Source organism: Equus asinus, chromosome 1 (genome assembly GCF_041296235.1).
Source record: "Equus asinus isolate D_3611 breed Donkey chromosome 1, EquAss-T2T_v2, whole genome shotgun sequence".
In the NCBI taxonomy this organism is placed as follows: domain Eukaryota; kingdom Metazoa; phylum Chordata; class Mammalia; order Perissodactyla; family Equidae; genus Equus; species Equus asinus.
In genome coordinates, this window is record NC_091790.1 from 159,598,930 (window position 1) to 159,613,555 (window position 14,626).

Consider the following 14,626-nt stretch of genomic DNA (forward strand, 5'->3'; position numbering starts at 1 on the left):
CCACAGTCAATAAACTGAGTCCTTCCTTTGCTCACTGTAGATAGAATTCAGAAGGTTGAAGCTACCTAATAGATTTAACCTAGCATTTCCTGTCCCCACACTAGACGTCTCCTCTCATTAGGTACTATTTGTGTCGCCATGCCCCTTGGTCCAGCACAGTAGTTCACTCAGACAAAGCTTAAAATGACTTCTGATTTACTCACATTCTTTTTCATGCAACTAAAGAACCAGTAAATATGTGTTGATTTGACTTAGAAAGGCTATCCAAAAGCCTGAGGCCCAATTTGCAAACATTTCCACATGTCCCCATTCAGTTCTTCAGGTTGCAGCTTAAACCTTGATTTTTCTAATATTACACTCATTAAATAGTCACAAATCCATTTCCAATTCTAAAGGAAAATATTGGCAAGTCAGATGGACACAACTGAAAATAGACATTTGTCAAGCGCTCAAGAGTTAAAGCAGCTCGAATGTTATCTAATAAAATTCAGCAAGTTCCAAGCTTTGAGAAGTAATTGCATTCCAACGACTTCAAGCCTTATATCACTTGAAACTTCCATTGACTCTATAAAACTTCATGATCAAAGCCAAGTCTTTATGCTTAAAACTAAGCCTTGGTCAGAAAGACAGAAACATCCAAGAAGCTAGGGAACTTCTTTTCTGTTTGTATAAAGTTGATAACCCTTAGAGATTCTGCAGAAGATACGGAAGGGATGTTTGACTCCCTTCTACAGCCAGTGGATCTGTTCTGAGGGAAGAGACAGGACTCGGAGACTGTGCGGCTTCAAGGAGGGAGCTCCCAGGCTCCAGAAGCATCTGCACAAGTGGGATTACAATCCTTAGCCAGTTCCTTGACTACAGTCTTTGGGCTCTGGAGTCCGGCTGCTTAGGTTCCAATCCTGGCTGGGTGACCTTGGTAAGGCATCCTTAACTTCTCTAAGCCTCAGTCACCTCAGCTGTAAAATGGGGATGATGATAGTGCCAGCTTCACAAGGCGGCTATGAGGATTAAACAGGCAATGCATGAAACAGTGCTCAGCATCATGCCTGTCTTCTGATCCACTCTCAATAAATATTCTCAGATAAGATCTACAAATAAAACAAGCAAACTAGATACTCTTGAAGGTGCCCTTCTATCTACCAAGTTCAATGATCACAAGCCTGGCCAATAGGATAATGATGGAGGCCTACAGAAAATGAGTATAGGCCTCCGGTTAAAACGGCTCTCCACCCCACGTTAGATGTCATCCCTCTACCTGTATGTCAGTGCTTGAAATTCCCCTTTACAAGTACCTTTCTATGGCTTAGGCTCTGTCCTCTATTCAAATACAAGTATTTTGAGAGTAAATTTAATTTATCAGATCTTTTCTAATGGACAGTGAGCTGATAAGAAATCAGAATGGGGGAGAGAAACAGAACAATCATGATGGGGATGGAGGAAGCATGGAGAAATAGGACCTGAGCACAACATAGCCAAGGAAAGGAAGGCTGAAGGTGAGAGGTAAGTCACTGGATGGCCCTGGAAAATAAGGGAGTAGAAAGGAGGGTCCCCAGGCATGCAGTGCAGGGAGAGAAGGGCCATGAGAGGGAAATGAAAAGAAGCTGGAGAGGAATAGCATCAATATTCTAATTTTATCTAGCAACAGCCTTGCATGAAGCCACTCTATAACATTCATTAAATGCTGTGCTTCGTACCGTATGAAACAAATTAAACAAACACAGCTCTTGCCTACCGGGAGCCTGCTACCCGAACCCAGTGGACCACGATGACTTCAATAAAGGTTGTCAGACTCCGTGATCCCAGCAGGACTTTGCTCACGCAGAGGAAGATAAAGCATCCTCTGAAGCTCACTAATTTTTAAGTAGCTTCAAACGTTTGCCTTTATTTACCCCTCAAATTAACCGTAGTTGCAAAACTGCTCCTCAGGAGAGTAGGCCTCTTCCTGGTGATCAAGAAGAGATGCCCGGTTTTAACCACATGCCCCGCCATTTGGGGAGAGCTCCCATCCATTGCCACAACCAGCCGTAAGCACTCAATCTTTCCCGGGGGTGGACACAAAGCCACGTGCTCAGAGAACAATGGGCAGTCCCCTCCTCCCAGCCCCTCCCTGCCTTCCAGTGAGGGCTGTTTGACTTTAACTTCCAGCTCAGCCCACATACACTTCAGAGGATTCTGAAGTGTGTCTGTACCTCAAGAATAAGAGCAATCTCACTAATAGTTACTGGCTCAGAAAGGATAACACTTATAAAGAAAGTTAATTATGTGAATTAAACGCAGCTTGTTTCTCTTTTTGAAGTAGATTTTTTTCAAGCCTCGAGGAGGGTGATTTACAGACACATTTGTCTCTCTTTAGAGAAAATTAATTCCAGTTGGCGTTCTGGGCAGACATGGAGAGAAGAAGGGAAGGGGGCAAAGCGGGTCTTCCTTCTCTGTGGCGCCGACTGCAGGCCCACGCTGTGCCTGGCGGTGGCCTCGCTGTGGTCCCCGTGGCCACAGCAAGGAGGCTGGGATAGGTCCCAACACATTTTGCTACTATCTAAAACTTCTAACATCAATTTCTAAGCTCTACCATCATCTTTCAGACGATGCAAACCACTTCTTTTAAAAATTTCAAAATAAGAGAGAAGACAACGTCACATCCCAAAAACAAGTGAGCCCAGCTTTTTAAACATCTCAGCCCTGTCTACATGCATTAGGCCATATGCTTTGGATGCGTAATATATTAATCCAGCTTTTCAACATGAATGGTAATAATAGTCATCATATGTTGGGTACTCATCACAGCTAGTCACTCTACTAAATATTTAAGGAGGATTATCTAATTAAATGCTCAAAACAACCCTATGTAGTTGGTACTGTTATGATTTCCAGACTCCCTTACACGAAAGTCAGGGGGCTGAACAGCTGCTCCAGACCCTTTGAGCATCCGGCCACCCTGATTCATAGCACACAAATGTGAAGGAAATTTAGGTCCAGTACATTTGCACCGAAAAGCAGAAAAGCTTTTCAGAGTTCACACATTTTTTTTCCAAGGACAATTCTACAAATTGAGTGACACTATTTGTTCGGCCTCCCTAAGAGTGTGAGACAATTAAGAGTTCAGAATATAAAAGATTTCCTTTTCTTGAAAAATCTATTTCAACTTTTTTTTTTTTTTTGGTGGTGGAGAGAGGGAGGGTGGGTTGGTATGATGTGAAAACTGCAATTGTATACAGACGCTTCAGAGTACCTCTAGGTAACTACAGCTGAACGTCTAGCAAAGCAAAATATCTCTGAAAGTGATCTAACTTAGAAACCAACTCCTTTGACTGTAAGATGAAAAGCAGAGGTCAAAGAACTTGTTTGGAACCATCCAGAGACAAGCAAAGCCAGCCATGAATCTCAGGTCTCCTGATCATTAATTCAGAACTCCTTCTGCTTCTCCATTCTGCCTTCTGACCTCCAAACAGAAGACAAACCAGATGGAATAAAACAGACCGGAGAAACAGAGTATTCTAATAATAATAACCCATCAAGGCGTCATTATTTAGTGTCCTCCCTTCCAGAAAGAGATGTGCCCCCAGATTTATGTATCCTGTGTAGTTTATGAAGACAATGCTGCTCGGCCACTGCCTAAGTGCTGCCTCCCCTCGTTCTCATCTTCCTGCATCACTTGGAAGGCATGGGTTTCCTTAAAAGCCCTCATCCTGGCAGCAAAGAATGTAAGAAGAAAATTGTCCTTTCCTACACACATTCGGAAATTACGTGCATGAAACCACCAGGCAGATATGAAATACACAAGCTAAAACTGTCATCTGGAATTTGGCAGCTTTGCAGAAAGTTCAGCATTATGGTTAAGAACATAGCCACATTATTTGCAAGACAAGGAATTACACGCTCAGCAGATCATTCTTCTGCTGGACGTGGAGACTAGACATTTTCCAGAGTTGCTCCCAAGATGACAGGAGGGTCACTTCCCTCCCGGCCCCAACCTGCCTCTGAAATGGGTTAAAAGGCAAGCAATAGCAGGAAACTATTGCGAGAGATCTTAAGTAATTCTGACTGAATAATTGGCTTAAAATAAGACTTCAGTGTAATATGTTAAGTAATCAGAATGTCCTTTCCAAACAGCTTAGGAAGAGAAGAAAGTAGGCGCAAGAGAAGCAAGATCCTAGTTCCATTAACTTGCCATTTTCTTGGAAAAACTGAGACTGTTTTTGGCTTTGACTCCTGTAGAGTGACATCGGTGGTTTCTGCTTGCTCAGCATCCTTCCAGCCCTCCCTCTGGTATCATCACTCGGATCTTCCTCTGGAGAATGGTCTACTCATCTCTAACTTTCAGGCCTTGTGGTACCAAAGGTGAGGGCCCCACTATGATCTCCCTACTCCCAGGGCATTGGGGTGGACTTCCAGTACCCTTCTGGCCAATCTGTATACTCCATCCCTCTACCCCCAGTTATCAGTTCTAGAACGGGCATGAGATCCAAATGGATCCTGTGAGATTCAGGAATAAGGGTGGAATTACTGGGAAAGAGAAGTTGAGCTGGTAGGCTATACTAGAGCTTTGGAGTGGGGTGGAGGGACAAGGGCACTGGTGAAAAGAACTTACCTGAGAAAGAAACCAGTGAACTGAAAGCCAAGTGAATGGAGAGAGAATGAGAGACAAAATCCTGATGACAATGTTTGAGCTCCCAGATCCAGCCATGCCTGATACCAATAATAGATCCCCTGTTTTACCTATGCTGCTTTGAATATGGTTTCGGTCACTTGCAAGCAAAAGTCTTAACTAAATACACTCCTGTTCATCCTTCAAAATCCAGCTTGTCACCTCCTCCGTTTGGCCTTTCCCGAGGATCTCATATTAGGAAATAGCTATTTGCACTCTCCTTGTGCTATCTGTCTTTAGAGCTACTTCCCTAACTGTACTTTTCATTCTGTATTGAAGTCCAACCTCTCTGCCACAGGTAATAGGGCCCTACATGATCTGCCTGCCACTCCCATCTCAGCTCCTTCTACAGTGGCTCCGTGCTTTTCCTTGAACACACCAAGCCTGTCCCCACCTCAGTCTTAGCATTTGTTGTTCTTTCTTCTGGGAAAGCTCTTCTCCTAGATACTGCAGCCATTGCTCCCCTGCATCACTCAGGGCTCTGCTCAATTGTCTCCTTATTGGAGAGGTTTTCTCCAACAATCTTATCCAAAATATCACCTCCATCGCTCTTCAACCCTCAGTCTGCTTAATCTTTTTCATGACACTTATCACTGCCTGACTATATAGCACCATATTTATTTCTTTATTTATCATCATCTTCACCTCTAGAATGTATGCAGGGAGGGAATTTTTGTTTTGTTCACAACTGTATTCCTAGCACCTAAGAATTTCTGTGTTCTCAAAATATTGGCTGCTATACATTTTTAAAATAATCTTAAACTTTAAAGGCTGAAAAAAAGCAAACCCTAAAATTGAAACCAACATACGCAAGTGAACCTGTATATTATTAAATTGTAACATAGTCACCCTGGAAAAAAATAGAATTAACTCTTACAAATTTTAAACATAGCACTTTGATTTTAAACCTGTAGTGAAATATAGTCCAAGGATAAAAATAATCATAGGGGCTGGCCCGGTGGCACAGCAGTTAAGTTCGCACGTTGTGCTTCTCTGCAGCCCAGGGTTCACCGGTTCGCATCCCAGGTGTGGACCTGGCACCACTTGGCAAATGCCATGCTGTGGGAGGTGTCCCACATATAAAGTAGAGGAAGATGGGCATGGATATTAGCTCAGGGCCAGTCTTCCTCAGCAAAAAGAGGAGGATTGGCAGTAGTTAGCTCAGGGCTAATCTTCCTCAAAAAAAAATCATAGCAAAAAATATCGAAAGTGATTTGGAAGTTTCTTGTCGGTAGTGGCGCTTAATGTAGTAATTCTGGAATCATTCTGCTTATATTGTAGGATCGAGCAAAGATGCTCATGTTCCCAACTGATACTGTTAGGAACCCCATTCCTCAATGCAGGAGAATGGATATAAAATTCAGAATGGAGAAAGGAAAAAAGAACCCTGTGATGTTGAATTAGAAGTATGGATATCACTATGAAGTCATTTTGTTTCCTAGCTCTGCTTACAGACAAAGTCTAAAAGAAAAGGCATCTCAGTAGCAATGAGCCCCCTGAGTGCTCAGGTCTTGGTTTTTAAATACCTTTCCCCATTAAAAGGAACCAGAGTTCCTTGAAGAAATGACTGATTCCAGGGCTAGGGTGGGAAAATACAAGATAATCCAAGAACACATATTTGTGCCAACAAGCAAGGAAATGCTCAAAGATTAATGAGGGTCTGTCAAAAGGACACAGGAGTCAGCTTGCAGGGGCTCCCATTGGCCAAATATGGAACGATATGAGCATCAAAAACAATAATGACAGCAATGAATGCTAACACATCCAACAGAAATGGCAATCCACAAGTCCACAGCGCTATTTTTTAAAGTAAATAATAGAGAAGAAGAGGAGTGAAAGCCTCTCTCCACAGAAGATACCAGATGCTGTCTCTAGGAATAGAGATCAGAAAAATCACCATTTTACAACCGCCAGTGTAATAACTGACTCAGACAGGAATCATCAATGGACGCTAAAACTACCGAGGGACAGATCTGGGGGGAACAGATATTTACCTGGTCTGAGAATATTTATTAATTTCAAAAGGGAAAAGGCACCTTTCCAATGGTGAGATCTCACAGACACCACCTTGACCAAGTGATCAAATTTAGCATCGCCAATAACGGCACAGATATTGTGTGCCTCCTGATGTGACACAATAGAAAGTGCACAGCATCATCTTTGTAGTATTCTCGCCAAAACGTTTTACTGAATCTAAGCACTGAGGAAAGAATCAGACAAAGTCAGAAAATGGGACATTCTAAAGGGAACCCAGCCTAGACCCTTGAAAATCATCATCAGGAATGACAACAACAAAAAGGGCATGGGACTGAGACATGACAACCCATTGTGATATGTGAACCTTTACTGAGGTCTGGATTTAAAAAAAAAAGGACATTTTGGGGATAACTGGAGAATACTGAATATTGCCTGAATTAATATTGACATGAGTATGGGTCTGTGTACACACTGAATGAATAAAGCACAAGTGTCCTAATATATTTCAGTCCTGATGATGTTGGAAGCACACAAGAAAATGTGACTTCAACTCACCTCCCCAGTGGCATAAAAGTCATTCTCTTTATATTCAGGAAACAACTGGAAAAACTGAATTAGTGCACTGCAAAAAGAACAACAATAAAAGTCACACAGAATCAGAACAGCTTCATGCTGTGCTACCCAATCCACCCCTTTGACAACAGGGTTCACATCTGAGATAGGATACCCTTATGCTTTAAGCTCCAATAGGCATTGTTTTCAGTCTCAAGTGCATAACACTCCATACTCTGTGGATGGTTAGAAAATATTTGTGGGCTTGCTCTGCGATACTAAGAAGTTGGGAGAAGTGGACACCAACACACTGGGCAGGTTTCTTAATCCCTGGTTACCAACTCGGATAATCCAGCTGCTGAGGGAACCCTTCAGCAAAGTGACACAATGCTTTCACCTATTATTTGGCAATTCTTGGAGGCAGTTCTGCAAACCTTATGACCCCATTAAGCGGGGTTTGTGGTGAGGTAATGGGAACCTCAGTTGCTTACCAACCTCTCCCTGTGGGGAACCCTGAACATTTCCAATGGTGCTCCCAGAATTTTAGCATTTTAATAACCGAAGAACAGAAAAGCTATGAAATGACTACGGTCTAAAGGAAAACCAACAAATGGCTACAGATATGGAAGTAAATGTATGGTGGCCTCTAGGCTCAAAAAACCACATCGACTACAGAATGCCAACAGCCACTTCAGTGAGCTATGCTGAAACAGATTTAAAAAGACTCAAGAAATTACTTCATGGTAAGCAAGAAACGGGTGAAGTATTGAATGATTCTCTCTTTGACCAAAATCTTTCAAAAAAGGAAGCAAAAACTCATGAAACTCAGAAGCTCTGTGAGTCTTTTGACCCAGATTGCAATGCCTGAGAAGTTAGGCAGGGTTTTTGTTCCAGCTTCCTGCTGAGGGACTAAAAGCCATGAACCATCCCATCCAGGAGGATGAAAGGCAAGAGGCCCTGCAAAACCTGGAGAAGAAAGTTCAAGGGTTACAGTGAGGCAAAACTGGGTCATTGCAATCACCATGATCCCGGCTATACTTAATTTTCAAAGGCGCCATAAAAATCCGCCATTAAATACTACTGTAGAGTTTCAGTGTATTTCTCTGTTTATTATTTATAGTAACCAAAATCTTTGTAGCAACTAAATCTGGGAAGCTGCATTATATGGCTTCCATGTTTGTGCTGGCAATAAGTTGGCTTTAGAGCAGAGATAAAAATAGGAGTTCATTCTCCACCCTTCCTTCTCCAAACTTCGGGCTAAAAACTACTTCTCTTTCCCTCTTCCTGTTAGTTGGAATGGCAATAGACAACTTAATATAGTAAATCTCAATTTTAAGCCTTACGTTTTAGCTTGAAGCTTATTTCCTTGGAGAATTTGTTGGGGTTGCCAGATTTAGCAAATAAAACTACACGACGTCCAATTAAATTTGAACTTCATATCAACAATAAATAATGTTCTAGTATAAGTATGTCCCAAATATTGCATGGGACATACTTAGATTAAAAAATTATTCATTGTTGATTTGAAATTGAAATTTAACCGGGCATTCTGTATTGTATCTGGCAATCTCAGCCGAAGGACGTAATCTCCCAGGTTGCTTCTAGCTTGAAAATGCCAGGATTCTCTAGCTGAAGGTTCCAAGGCAAGGTCCCACTTGAGGAAGTGACAGTTTTAATTTCATGGTAAGATCAGAACAAAAATTCAGCTAATAACAGAAAGGCTTTGGTAGATCTTTCTTAAATGGGAGTGAAGAATGAAAAGGGGGAATTTAGTAAGTTAGATTTACATGTGCCATTTGCTCGTTTAACTGTGTTTTAGCCAAGGACTATTCTTATTACATGGTAAGGGTTTGCTTGAAAATATAATCTAGAATCACGCCTGTGTGAACTTTCAAATTTTAGAAGCAGAATTGGTAGAATATATAATATATAATACACACAATGCGAGTGTGTGTATGTGTGTGCGTGTGCTCCATGCATTTATTCAGGTACAGGAGGTACATGGCACAGGAAGCATGCCTCTTCCAGGTGATTCCATTTGGCAACCTAGCTGGCATTGTGCCAAGGTCTTGTCCAATAAGTAGACTTTTTGTCAACAGCTACCTGGTGGCAAAAAAGTATATTAAAGGAAAACAGAAATAAACAGAGCTTGAAAGGGAGAACGAGTAGGAAAAAATTATTCCTCAGATAATTTTTTTAAAAAAGAAGTTAGTGGGTTCGGGGTAGAGAAGGTGGGTGGAAATGATAATGTACTATATAGACCAGAAGAGAGCGCTGGGTTTTGATCAGTTCTAATGGAATCAGAACCATAATAAATATAAGACATTCAGGAGAATCAAGGTTCAAATAATCTAAGCAAAAGCTCCAAAACAGCAAAAGCCAAAGAAGGTGCAGCTTTAGTCACTGAGAGTTTGACTGAAAAAAGCAGAGCAATGAGAATCTCGGTGGTTTTGTTCTGCTGCTGCAAACAGAAACCATCCTCTGCGTTGATTCCACATCTAGTGTGGCCGGGCCATGATCTTCTCTGCCCCACACAGAACACACAAATGTTCTCATTTAATTTATGAAACCTGTTTCATAGTCACTTGGTTATGAAGCTTTGTATAGCAATAGATACTGTTTCCCATGCAAACCACATGGCTGCTGAGAAAATAACCAGGCTAGCCACTAGACTGTCAGCAGGAGGAGGGCAGGGGCGGTGGGCCCTGTTTACCACTGTACCGCCAGCACCAGGAGCCAGGTGTCTGGCACATGGCAGACAACCAATAAATAGTGGTAGAAGGAGAGTGGTACCAGCTGGGATACCCTAAATGAAAGTTAATAAATTTATTATTCTTTAGTAAATTGTTTTTTTTCCTAAACCAGAAAGGCATTGTAGCTCATTCCAAATAGGGAAATTAAAAAAAAAAGAATATTTAAACACTTTGTTAGTGAAAAAGTTTTATTTCCAAACACAAAAGCAGCCTAACAGTGAATGTCAAATGCCTCTTTAGGAGTCTTCTCCCTACAGGCAGGCACTATTAATAGGGAAAAGGAATGGGATTTCCAGAAAAGAAGAAAGATGGTTTTCAAAGGGAGAAGAAGAAAGGTCTCTCTTTAAACCTCTAGTAGCCGGCTTTCAGGTTTCAAAGGGAGCTTCTTACTCCCAACACCCATCTGGAGAGCTGGAGAGAAGAACGTAGTCACAAAGGGAAACAAATAGGGTAAACTCTAAAGGAAACAGCTGAAATCAGTTTTCTGCACTGCCCTTGATTAGCTATTTTCCAGTTCTAAGAGCCTGAAGCAAAAAGAACTAAAACAGCTATAAACAATGGATGCTTTGAAATAGGTTCTCTTTACATGTCATGCAAGAGGAGATGTACCACATGTCAGCAGTAAATATCCACTCGGAGGGTCAACTGGAAGCTGTGGCCATCTTTGGGGGAGGGGAAGGACAGAAAGGAAAGGAATGGCAGGGTTGCAATGCTCTGGCTTAGAGGGGATTGATGGAGTTTTTTTTAAAACAGAACCTCCGCCCTCAGGGTGTTTGCTGGTTAAACAACTGAGCTTGTTTGGATTTAAGCCAAAGGGGCAGGGGGGGAGAAAAGTAGGTTTCCGATCTGAAAAATGAGAGCACGCTGTCAGCGCTAAATGAGAAAGACATGGCACTCCAGTAAACTTGTAAGGACAGTCATCTCGGCTATGTCTGTGGAGGGAAAGAGGAGGGGCGCAAGTGAGGGAGAGGCAGGGGGACCCCTGTGAGGATCTGGCTAGCCTGCTCCCAGGACACATTGCACCTGGAAGCAGAAGTGTGGGGTCCTAAACATCCTCCCCGGAAACTGCACGGAAGTGTTAAAATAATAGGACATGTGGTAAATGAAAGTGTAGAAGACAACAGCCATATTGTTTTCTGGATCAGCAGAAGAGATAGAAATGTCTCTTGGAGAAAGGCCGGAAGTTCCTCTTTCCTCTCTCTCCCAGCCATCTGCCTTGCGGAGAAAGAAGAATAAAACGGAAAGCTTTTGTCAGAGATCAAAAAACTCTGACTCCTATTAGATTCCCTTTCACTTTGGGGATGGGTTGGGTTTGCTCACTAAGTAATTAAGAGAATGAGTGTTGATGGAAGTGGAGGGTAGGGGGGCTAATTAACTCTTTCTGGCCACTAGGGTTCTTTTAGTAAATTATTATAATGCATAAAGTGGTGCCCTGGCGATCTGAAAGAATTCAGGACTTGGTCTCTAGCAATAATTTACAGACTGGAAAGTGTGACGAAATAAGAAGGTCACTTACTTTAAAAAAATATATACTAAAAATTGCTATAACAAATGTGAGTAAGAAAAAGAAAGGAAGAAAACATATGTTCATATACTGTTTCATCAGGCTTAGAATTTTACATTTTCCTTTTTTTTTTTCAACTGAAAGAGTAACTTTGTAAAATGAAGGGAAAAGGAAAGAGACTAGCTAACAAGCTGAGCTTGCAGCCTGGAAAAGTCATGGAGGAGGAGCAAGAGAGAGAAAAATTGCATCTGAAGGCCACAGAAAGAGGAATTCTGGGAAAGAAAACAAACAAACATCTGAGAAGATGTTGTTTCCTGGCAGATGCAAAGTTAAATATAAGGTCAGAAAGCCGGCAGAGACTTCTCAGACATCTGGTTGAAAAGTTTGAAAATAATCTTTGGTTGAATAATTTCATTGTTTCTATTGTTTCCAAGGGACATTTTTACAAAATTATAATTATGCCTCAAGATTTCAGCTCTCCTTGTTACTTTCTCTGCTGGCCACCTTCACAATTATCAGTGACAATGTAACAAAGTGGAAAATTGTGTGTGTGTGTGAGTGTGTGTACTCCTCGTGTAGAAGTAATCTTAAAACGTCTTTAGGAACTAGATGATGAGGACCAATTAATAATACTTCTACTACGGGAAGAATTTTCCTATTGAGATAGAAAAATGTTTGGTCTGAAGAAGGCCAAGAGAGAGCCAGGGCCTTTTACCTGTATAAATCTCGAGCCACATCATCCTCATTGACTGCATATCCCTGGGGATCATCAGTAAAACTGAAGCCGGTGCCCACCTGAAGGAGAAATAAATAAGCAGGCCTAAACACAGAGAAACACATGCCTCGGAGCCCTGCAGAGAAATCCCACACTGGAAGGAAACTGACCTTATTCCAAAAGCCAAGCCTCTGACCTCGGACTTCTGCCATCATCCCATGTGCGGTTAGCCATCCTCACAGGAGGATGCTGCATTCCACCTATTTTCCCCTCCCCTCATCAAAGCCCAAATAAATTATCAGCACAAAGCTCTGTCCTCGGGTCAGTGGCCGAGCTGTCTTGATTCCGCAGTGGGGACCCTGCCAGATGCTGATTTAAGGAGAGGAATTCACCTTTCCTGGCCCCTGCTACAGTATCAAAAGACTCAAAGTTGTCTTGTCTCTGAAACCCGGAGGGTGCATTGCTCTGTTCTGCCAAGAAGGAACTCTCTAGGCTGCAGATAAAAGATAGTCATGTGCATGTATGGTTTTTTTCATTTATGTATTGGTGAGAAATATGGCCACTAAGCCCTTTCACCTTCAGTAGATAAGGGGTTTTAAAATAAAGATTAGTTTTAAACTAATATGTCCTTATATCTAGAAGTTCACAGACAACTCTGCTGTAAATCAAAAGAAGCAGCTACTTCTTATTTTGCGCCAATAAGTTGTATAAGGAACACACCCCTTACCAGGTATAAATATTTTTGTTTTTGTTTTGTTTTCCCCAAACACCCAAGGGAACAGGACATTTAATTCAACTTTTATTTAAAAATACTATTACAAACTAGGAAAGAGGATGGTGACAAAACACAGTGGGGAGAGTAGACTTTTTTTCTCCCTATTTATCTTTTTTCTCTTTGAACCATCTGGGAAGTGAGAGAAGTTGGAGAAATTAGGGGATAAAGACACTCTCGATCTGCAGGAGCTGACCCTAAAGTTAGGCTCCCATTTTGCAGTTTACTGGACTCAATTTCAGAAGAACTTCTCAAGGAGAATTCCACTTTTTGTTCTGAGATGAGGCATTCTGTTCACCGTGATAAGTGAAAGAGACCAGTTTTGACTTTTTATATCTAGAACTCTATTTGAAAGATTAGGAGTTCCAGTACTATATAATAACCCACGATACGGGGAAACCCCTATCAGCAGTGGAAAGAAACTAATCTCTTATCCTGGATGGTGGAATTGGTATAATTCAGTGAACAGGACATTTCATAAGATTAGAAATGAGAGAAGGAGCAAAAGCAGCAATTAATTCCCAAGCTCAGATATGATAATACATGTTAGAAAAACTAATCTCAAATGTTTTTTAATAGATTAAATTCTATTTCAAAAAGAAAAAAACTAAATCTCTATTTCCTTTTTTTTTTCTCTATTTCTTAAATGTACTTAATAAACAGAAAAAGACAAGAGAGGCCAACAATGACAATTCATAGGGCCATCGGGTACTCACTGGGTTATCAACGTAAAGCATGGAAAATGTGGAGGTCCATGGGAAGTCTCTGGAACGCACTGGGGAAACAGAGGAGAGGTTTGAGACTAGGTCGTTAACAAGACATTCCACTAAGGCCCAGCTCTGGTCAGGAACCCAGCGTGCCCCCTGTCCTCACCATGTCAATGAACTCTTGGTGTCCTTCTGACATCGCTTACCAGCACCTTTTCCCTCTCCTCTCCTCCCTTTTACTTTTCTTGGACCCACAGAGTTTCGACAACTCAGATCAAGTTTGGAAACAACACCCCCTGCAACCGGTTCACGCAGAAACGCTCATCAACCCCCCATGCAATAAACCCGTCTGTCCAGTCCAGTGAATCATTCTTAACGTCTGATTCTCCTGACTCCTCTTTCTCCCACCCAACGCCGCAGAGAACAATTTCAACAGAATTGGCATATACGCTTTTAGATTGAGTCACAAACTGGTTCACCTCCAAATTCTGACCTGGGGAAAGTAAACAATCTCCCCTCATCAGAAAAAAATGAGATGGAGGTAAACCTGGATTGCAGCCAGATGTGGTTCCTTCTCCATTCCTTCCTTCACCCCAGCCCCGGCCCACCGTATCTTGCTTCCAAGATATCCGATCATTTATGTGACTGAACCGTACAGTGTTCAGTTCGTGTGAATAATTAGGGATATAATTCCACCCATTGATCCCACGCATAAGAGCTTGCCCAAATAGTAATAAATACCAACTGTTTCCGTAAGCCCAGATTGCTTGAGTCAGCAGCAGACTGAGAGAAACTTTCACCCAAATTTCAAGGGAGAAAGCAGCCCAGCCGGGACGCTCACCCTGGGGCCTCCTCCTTCTTGGACAGACGTTGCCAGAAAGCTATGTTTTTATAATCTGGAACTGTTAAGCTATCCCTAGTGGTTCAGTGTACACTCTAAATTATTTCTGAAGCAGATATAAGGTTCCGATGAAGAATTCTCCATAAAAAAATAGAGTTCA

General features: G+C 41.8%; 1 protein-coding gene across 1 annotated transcript in view; it reads right to left on the reverse strand.

The window, feature by feature from the left end:
- Positions 1-14,626, reverse strand: part of CPVL (carboxypeptidase vitellogenic like) — a 137,057-nt gene that overhangs the window by 78,201 nt on the left and 44,230 nt on the right. Inside the window, exons 5-7 of the mRNA XM_014841042.3 lie at positions 13,635-13,693; positions 12,147-12,226; positions 7,178-7,244 (exon numbers count right to left, since the gene is read on the reverse strand). Coding sequence (XP_014696528.1) covers positions 7,178-7,244; positions 12,147-12,226; positions 13,635-13,693 — 206 coding nt within the window. The remainder of the gene's footprint in view (positions 1-7,177; positions 7,245-12,146; positions 12,227-13,634; positions 13,694-14,626) is intronic.